The following is a 9,567-nucleotide window of genomic DNA, read 5'->3' on the forward strand; positions in this document are numbered from 1 at the left end:
GACATGTTCCAACTAGTGCTCATTTGTATTAAATGTGGAATGAGAAGATACTGCATAGTGTGCATATAACATTAGATCACGCTGTTATATTGTGTTTTTCCTAAATCCTGTCCATTGTCAAGTGTCTCATCCCCTGGTTCAGATATTTAGTTCTTTTGAAGCCATTAAGAAAAAACAAAAAAACAAAAAACATAAATATACTACTGTGTAATACAAAATAAAGCAAAATAAACTATTTACAAGGTATGATGTTGTGACAATAAACAATGCACACTGGACTTGTATACAGGCATGTGATTTCAAAGGTATATGTAAAAATAAAACAAGTTTTTATAATCGCAGTGATGAAATGTACAGTGTAATTGGGTATGGGTTGAAAGACAAACTGTCACGACCAGCCGGCCGATTCTCCAGATACCTCAATCTGAGAATCGCCACCAGTGACTTATGGTTACCTCAGCACGTGCGGTTACTCTAACACGGTTCTGCCACCACCAACGAAATTAACAGGAGTCATTAGGTTCTCCCCTTAAATCTCAATATGCACACTCACTTACATATAGGTACGTAGCTTTGACCTCACAGGCTCGTGAATTCGACAAGAACATGGAGAATACACTGGATTAAAAATGTTTAATCCGAAAAATATTTCCAAGGTTATTGATTACAGAAAAAGGTAGTACAAATATGGACGATAGAAATATATAACAAATAGGTTTCAGAAAGTAAAAGGAATTAAAAATGAAAAAGAACCCAGAGTCTTTACATCTAGACTCAGTCGTGAAGGAGACACAGGAGCATTGGATTCTGGCCAGTCATCAGGACTCTCCTTGGGCACAAGATCACTTATCACTGAGGGAGATGCATAGTTATACCCTCACAGCTTCACTAGCCCCCACCTTTGGGTTTTTCACTCTTTCATTGCTGTACACTGGGCATTAAGAAATCGGCCACACCCTTCCATATTGTCTATAGGAAGTAGGGGGTCTTGAAACAGTGTGAAGGGGTCTTTAGAAACCAATAAGCAGGTATCATACCCTACATTCTTGTCATCTTCCTTCTAAAGGATTTTATATCCCATGACCTGGCTTGACCAGGTCTGACCATCTGCATTAAGGATGTATCTCTCCCCAAACTTTATGGCCTGTAGAGAGAAGAGATGGTTATCTAGATGCCTGGTTCCAGGAAGACAAATCTCCTCCAAGCTTTGTATTCCTACAGGTCAAATATTGCCTAGAAACCATGTTGATACACACATTTATATATACATTTACATGACATCATTCCTGGCGATTATTCTTGAGATAAACGCCACACCTCCCTCTGAAGATGGGCACAGGAGCGACTGAGACACACGTCACAGCCTTACCTGTGTACCACTGTCTGCCTCTTCACTCTGCCGGGAGAGTCCATCAGCATTGCTGTGCTCTGCACCCTTTCTGTGCTGGATGGTGAAGGTGTATTGTTGCAGGGTAAGGCTCCATCGGAGAAGTTTACCATTATCCCCAGAGACTCTATTAAGCCATATGAGTGGGTTGTGGTCTGTTATTATGGTAAAGTCTCTCCCATACAGATATGGCTGCAGTTTTTGGAGAGACCATACAATCGCCAAACACTCTTTTTCAATGGTGGCATAGGCCACTTCACGGGGCAGCAGTTTTTTACTTAGGAAAATGACAGGATGCTCTTCCCCCTGCTCATTGACCTGACTGAGCACAGCACCTAAACCATAATTAGAGGCATCAGTCTGTACAATGAACCTCTTTTTGAAATCTGGGGCCTGCAGCACAGGGGACTGAGCTAAAGCAGACTTTACGGCTAGGAAGGCCCTCTCAAAGTCCTCAGTCCAACTGACCATCTGTGGCAACTTCTTTTTTGTCAAGTCTGTTAAGGGCTTGGCTAGGGTTCTGTAGTGGGGTACAAATTTTCGGTAGTACCCTGCAGTTCCTAGAAAGGACATCACCTGTTTTTTAGTCTTAGGGGTAGGCCATGCAGCAATAGCCTCCACTTTGTCTGGTTCTGGGCGGAGAGTACCTCCCCCTACACGGTGCCCTAGATATTGTACCTCTCCCATGCCAAGCTGGCACTTCTTGGGTTTGATCGTCAAACCTGCCCCAGTGATTCGGCCTAACACACTATTCAGATGGATCAGGTGCTCATCCCAGGTCTGGCTGAACACTGCGATGTCATCCAGGTAGGCAACTGCATATCCCTCCTGGCCTTCCAGCAGGTCATTAACCAGGCGCTGAAAGGACGCAGGGGCATTCTTCATCCCAAAGGGCATGACCAGAAATTCGAACAGCCCAAATGGGGTGATGAATGCGGACCACTCACGGGCCTCGGGTGACAGCGGGATCTTCCAGTACCCCCTACTGAGATCCATGATAGTGATATAACGTGCCGGGGCAAGCTTATCTAGTAGTTCATCTATCCTGGGCATGGGATAGGCATCAAACACAGTGGCATCATTTAACCTCTGTAATCCACACAAAATCTTATACCTCCACATTTTTTTGGGACCAGTACCACTGGGGCAGCCCATGAACTGTGAGACCTTTGTATAACCCCTAGCTGCAGCATCTCATCAATTTCCCTTTTCATTGCCTCCAGCACTTCTTGGGAAGTACGATATGCTGGCTGTCTGAGGGGGGTATGATTATCTGTGTTTACGTGATGTGTAACCAAGTGTGTCTTTCCCGGCTTTCCTGTGAAATGGGACTGAAAGGGCTGTGCGGTGTTAGCTAGCTGTTCTAGCTGCATCTCAGACAGCTCAGTGCTGTAGTGGGCATCTGCAAGTGACCCCTCCTCTATTGCAGCAGCTGCCAGATCTAGTAAGGGGTCGGGTTCCTGATCACTCTCAGGCAAGCTACACACAGCTAACACACATGTCCCTCTGTCATGGTACTTTTTGAGCATATTGATGTGGTACATCTTCTGTCTCTTATGTCCATCCCCCTTTTCTACTACATAATTAACATCCTGGAGGCACTGCACTACGGTGTAGGGGCCTTCCCAGGCAGCCTGTAGCTTGTTCTGCCTCATAGGGATCAGAACCAGGACCTTATCCCCACCTCAAATATGCGTTCCCTAGTGCTGCGGTCATACCAGAGTTTTTGTTTTGCTTGTGCAGCCTTCAGTTTGCTCTGTGCCATTCCCATTACAGACTGCATCTTCTCCCTGAACTGTACTACATAGTGTACCACAGACTGTTCAGGAGTGACCAGCTTACCTTCCCACTCTTCCTTGATCAAATCTAGAGGGCCTCGCACGCAACGCCCATTTAGGAGTTCAAAGGGTGAGAATCCAGTTGATTCCTGCGGCACCTCGCAGTATGCAAAGAGGAGGTGCGGCAGGAACCTCTCCCAGTCTCTTCCCTGGGATTCCACAAAAGTCCTCAACATTTGTTTCAGGGTGCTATTAAAATGTTCGACCAACCCATTGGTAGCCGGATGATACGGGGATGTAATCAGATGATTCACCTGCATCCTCTGACAGAGACTCTGCATGAGGCGGGACATGAACTGATCAGTTAACATCTCCTTGGGAAACCCCACCCAAGAAAAAATGGTGATAAGCGCATCTGCTAACTTGTCTGTGCGAATGGATGAAAGCGCTACAGCTTCTGGGTACCTTGTAGCATAATCCACTACAGTCAGAATGTACTGTTTTCCTGAGCTGCTGGGGATGGCTAGGGGCACCACAATATCAACCGCAACCCTCTCAAAGGGCTCAGATATGATGGGAAGGGAAATGAGAGGAGCCCTCCCCACATCACCGAACTTCCCAACTATCTGGCATGCATGGCATGAGCGACAGTAATCATCTGCCTCCTTCCCTATGCCAGGCAGGTAGAACTTATGTTTCAACCGGTCTCTGGTTCGTCTCACCCTCAAATGTCCTGCTAAGGGGATCTCGTGTGCTATTTTCAGGAGCTCAGTTCTGTAGATCTGAGGGAATACAAGCTGCCTTTCAGCACCCTCAGCTGTGACCCATTCTCTATATAAGAGTCCATTTTCCATAAAAATTCTCTCTGATTTACCCTCCAGACCTGCCTGGCTGATTCTCCCCCTCACAGCTTCCAAACTGGGGTCTGTCTGCTGTTCTGCTTTTAAAGCAGCACTTCTCATTAGCTGATCAGGGTGAGGAGACAAAATGTGATTTCTGTCCTCCCCTATCCCAGCCTCTGTGCTGACAGCTTCAGCAGGAGAGGAGGAGGGGGGCTGAGGGGGATGAATCTCTAGTGACACACTCTCCCCAGGTGCAGGGGTTACCTCACAGTTACTCTGGGCTGTGGCTCTCCTGGTCATTACTGCTAATACAGAGATGGCATCGTTACCTACAGTATTCACTTCAACCCCTGATGATGGTACATTTGCAATATCATCTGTTAAGAGTACATTACACAGTTTTCCATTAGTGTACACAGTTAGACCCAGTTCTGACTGACCAGACTCTGGCCTGTGGAACTGCAAAGGGTTATCTGCTAGAAAAGGACTTCTTACATCACTGATACAATCACATTCATTTGTACTCATGCTGGGTCGGTCAGCAGGGGTCACCTGGGGAAAAACTGGGTTAGATTGTACCTTTGCATCATTTACAACATAATTCTCAGTTACATATTTAGTTTGCATTTTCCCCAAATCACACCCCAACAGTACTGTAGCAGGTAAATTGTCCAGCACTCCAACATCCCATATACCTCTCCCAACTCCCCAGTCAAGATACACACGAGCCATAGGCACCTCTGGGTGCACCCCACCCACTCCCCGCACTGTAATAGTCTTCCCTGGAATAATATCCTCGGGACCCAATAAGGCTGGGTGGATGAGAGTCAGGTTTGAGCCAGAGTCTAATAGCCCAAGTGCAACTTGGTGTCCTACCTTGACTGCTTGTAGATTGTCCCGGGGGTGTCCTTGGGGCCCTTCCACACACAGGATGGCTGGCACAGGTTTCCCTGCCGGGCCACTCACAGGAGCGGGTGTTGATCTTTTCTTCTTGGGGCAATCGACACTGATGTGCCCCAGCTCATTGCATGTAAAACACCTGCGGCCAGTTGCCAAAACAGATTTTGCCCCCGCCCCCCCAAAAGGTGCAGCAACAGCTGGTTTTGCAGGGTACCGCGGGGGTGATCCTCCAGGTCGTCTCTCTCTCCATGCCGCTTGTCCTGGCTTCCCCCAGCTCTTCTTCACCACAGAAGACCGAGTGCTGGTGTACTTGTCTGCCAGGCTGGCAGCCTCCTGAGACGTTTTGGGATCCCGATCCAGGACCCACTCTTTGACCTCCGCTGGACACAGTGCGAGGAACTGTTCCTGGAGAATGAGGTCCTTTAGTTTGTCAAAGTCCGTCTCCTGCAATCCATCAACCCACTGATGCAACAGGGTTGACAATTGCGCTAACAGTCCCGCATAGGTATCAGAGGGACTGCGCTTTGAGTCTCTGAACTTTTGTTGATAAGCCTCAGGGGTGATATTGAGACGCTGTAACAAGGCTTTTTTAATCTCAGCATAATCACCATCCAGTTCCTGGGGAAGATCTGCAAATGCTTCCAAAGCTTTTACTCTCAGCCCAGGGGTTAAATAGCTCGCCCATTCACTGGGGTCCAGTGCAAACTGTCGGCAAGTCTTTTCAAACCCCCTCAGGAATGTATTGAGGTCACCATCCTTCTCCAATACAGGAAATTGATCGTGCCGGGGCTTTTTCCTACCCAGTTCACAGGTGGCATTCTGTCCGCGGAGTCTGGCCATCTCCAGCTGGAACACGCGCTCAGCCTGGCGCTCCTCAGCCGCAGCCTGGCGCTCCGCAGCCTCAGCCTCTCAGACTGCCTTCCGCTCGGCAGCTTCTGCTTCCTGGTCAGCTCGGCGTGCTGCAGCTTCCCTGTCCGCAGACGTTTGGAACTGCTGCCTCAGCTGCAGAGTTGTGGCAGAGTCCCTGTCCTTCATATGCCTGTCAGCAGTTTGAAGGAAACTCTCTAATGCAGACTCACTTGACCCAGCAGAGGTGTCCGACCCCCGCTGTGCATCTGTTGTAAGGTCCAGTACAGATTGCGCCTCTGCAGCAGGGTTGTCCATTGTCTGGCCACCTTCAGCAGCAAGATTACGATCTGCCACTTGTAGTAATTGGGCCAGTTGATCCTTGTTCTGGCCCGTCCAGGCAATGTTTCTCTCCATACACATGGCCACAAGGTCATCCCTTTTCAGGTACTCTGTGGTCATTCTGGACCTCAAACTAATCGCCAAATAAAATAGAAAAGAAAAACAAGAGAAGGGGGGGGGGACAGAAACTATTTGCTACGTATGTCCGTTTAAAATCTAAACCTTGAGCGTAATTCTCCAGTGAATTTATGATGTAGTTACTCTCAAGAATCACACACCATTAATTCACTTAAGTTCTTGTGATAAAAACAACAATTTGTCACGACCAGCCGGCCGATTCTCCAGATACCTCAATCTGAGAATCGCCACCAGTGACTTATGGTTACCTCAGCACATGCGGTTACTCTAACACGGTTCTGCCACCACCAACGAAGTTAACGGGAGTCGTTAGGTTCTCCCCTTAAATCTCAATATGCACACTCACTTACATATAGGTACGTAGCTTTGACCTCACAGGCACGTGAATTCGACAAGAACACAGAGAATACACTGGATTAAGAATGTTTGATCCGAAAAATATTTCCAAGGTTATTGATTACAGAAAAAGGTAGTACAAATATGGACAATACAAATATATCACAAATAAGTTTCAGAAAGTAAAAGGAATTAAAAATGAAAAAGAACCCAGAGTCTTTACATCTAGACTCAGTCGTGAAGGAGACACAGGAGCATTGGATTCTGGCCAGTCATCAGGACTCTCCTTGGGCACAAGATCACTTATCACTGAGGGAGATGCATAGTTATACCCTCACAGCTTCACTAGCCCCCACCTTTGGGTTTTTCACTCTTTCATTGCTGTACACTGGGCATTAAGAAATCGGCCACACCCTTCCATATTGTCTATAGGAAGTAGGGGGTCTTGAAACAGTGTGAAGGGTTCTTTAGAAACCAATAAGCAGGTATCATACCCTACATTCCTGTCATCTCCCGTCTAAAGGATTTTATATCCCATGACCTGGCTTGACCAGGTCTGACCATCTGCATTAAGGATGTATCTCTCCCCAAACTTTATGGCCTGTAGAGAGAAGAGATGGTTATCTAGATGCCTGGTTCCAGGAAGACAAATCTCCTCCAAGCTTTGAATTCCTACAGGTCAAATACAGGACACTGCCTAGAAACCATGTTGATACACACATTTATATATATATATATACATTTACATGACATCATTCCTGGCGATTATTCTTGAGATAAACGCCACACAGACAAACAATGATTGCTGTAATGAAAGGGTTAAAGGGAACTGTTCCTTTTGTGTTTAGATTTGTCCATGTGTCAGTTTTCAGACAGGTATCAAGTCTGCTGTGCTAATGATCTTCTAATATGTATCACCGTCATCATGGGTTATGCAGCGAAGCTGAACTTGTAAACTAACATTCAAACAAAGAAATACAATGAATATCAAGGCAATTCAAGGAATGATTTTAGCGTTGTTTGCTAAATGTTCTGTCTTGTCTTCTGCAGGCTATTGTGCAATGTCTAATCTCAATCCCCATGGTGGCTGCATTTGATGTAACAAGCAAAACAGATAAAGAAGTGATACTACCGTCTTTACTTTGAGATCATACTCTTGAAAATCCTGGGAAAGATTCTAATGTGGAGAAAAACTTGTTAGATTGGGCCATATATCTGTTGTCGGTCCCAGGGCTTTGTCCAGAACTGCAATAGAACGGTTGTGGTTCCAAGGCACAAAATTATGTTTTTCCCTGGTGATTCTTTTCTCTTGTCTGGTTTAAGACATTGTTCCCTAAAGGTATAATACATTCTTCAATAACAATGGGAACTCTAGTTACTCTAAAACTGTATTTAGAATCACCTTTAGTCTCATAATCTGAACAACTTTGATCATTCAGGTCAGCAAAAAATAGTACAGGTGACATTTGAGATTGCTCCAAACTTCTTTGCATCAATTTGCTCTTTTTGGATTATTACATCCTGCGCCACGTTTCTTGTCTTCTCTCTGACTCTCAGCTCCTATACTCACCATACCTAATACAGTATATATCCCTAATTTATACATTAACTGGCATCTTCACATGGCAAGTCAAAGTGACATAACCTGTGTTAATACTCTTCGATCTTATATGCACCCATCACTCTCTTCAAAGGAATACCTTATTCCATTCTATTGAGACACCACCTTGTAACCAAATTAACATTCAATCTATTGTCTAGACTTCCAAGCAGATCAAAGAAAGAAAAACAGTTCTTATTAACATATAGTAACTATTCTGACTTGAATTCCTAATCTCAATATTTACTGTAAACAAGGACACCTGATTCTCCTAAAATGTATAATGACTAAGCCTTACATATTTAACATATACAGTACATTCAACATGATTTACTCTATTTCTATCTATGAAGTATATATATATATATATATATATATATATATATATACATATATAAATATATATATATATATATATATGTAAAAAAAAATTGTATAGTTAAAATCACCTTTAATCCTAATATTCCAAAATTATGAATAATTACTTAAATATCCAAATGTCAACAGTTGCCTCATCATTGTCATGATAAATTACTTTGATTGGCCACACATTAAACTGATGAATTTGTTCCCAATATATTTTTAAATATTTCTTCAAACCATTACTTTCTCTCACCAATTTCAGCCGCTGCCTCTGCTGGTGGGACCGCTCCCCTTCCTTGCCTGTGTAGTACATCCAGCATGTTAACAGCATGGGCAATGGCTGAAATAACAGTGGGTTCATCATCTTCTTTAGAAACACTACCTTTAAAATGACTTAGCACAGGATATAAATTACTTATTTAATTTTTTTTATTTTTTGGTATCGGCTGCACTTTCACCCCCAACCGCTCCCTTCTCCTCGCTTTGTAACACTTCCTTCTGCTATGCACATGCTACTTTGCCACGTGTTCCCTTCTAGTTGCCACAGTTTCAAACAGTCATTATTTTTTTAATTCTCTTTTTCAGTGATTTAATGAAACATATTTTATCTCTTACAGTACTTAACACCTCTGAATCGAAACTTCCAATCTTGGGAAAAGGTCTCATGCATCCTCTCATGCACCATATTTCACATGCATAAGATAGCGTGCCGAACCAATCGGCCCCTCCTTAAGCAGCACCTCTTTGACCATCTCTAGCGTTTGCTTAGCACCCATATGGAAATGGACTCTTCCAACATTTCGCAGCACGCCACTACCACTAGAGATTTTATTGGCCATAGACATATTAACACAAGCTGCGTCCACTCACTTCTCTTTAGCTGTGTACAACTGAGCAATACCCGTGATTGTCAGTGTACCCAGCGAGGAACCCTGACACAGGAACTGGGAGAAAAAAATTATCAACTTAGCAATATCCTGCCTTTCCAGCACTCCTGCTGAGTATTCTACAACTGGTAGCACTAAGCATTTTACT

At 44.5% G+C, this 9,567-nt stretch overlaps 1 protein-coding gene across 1 annotated transcript; it reads right to left on the bottom strand.

The window, feature by feature from the left end:
• Positions 1-2,469: 2,469 nt before the first annotated feature.
• On the bottom strand, positions 2,470-6,215 carry LOC148474231 (uncharacterized). The gene is given in 2 exon segments (XM_088458913.1): positions 2,470-3,033; positions 3,480-6,215. Coding segments are annotated over 2 exon segments (3,300 nt in total).
• Positions 6,216-9,567: the final 3,352 nt, after the last annotated feature.

Source organism: Taudactylus pleione, unplaced genomic scaffold, assembly GCF_031769625.1.
Source record: "Taudactylus pleione unplaced genomic scaffold, aTauple2 ptg000864l, whole genome shotgun sequence".
NCBI lineage: Eukaryota > Metazoa > Chordata > Amphibia > Anura > Myobatrachidae > Taudactylus > Taudactylus pleione.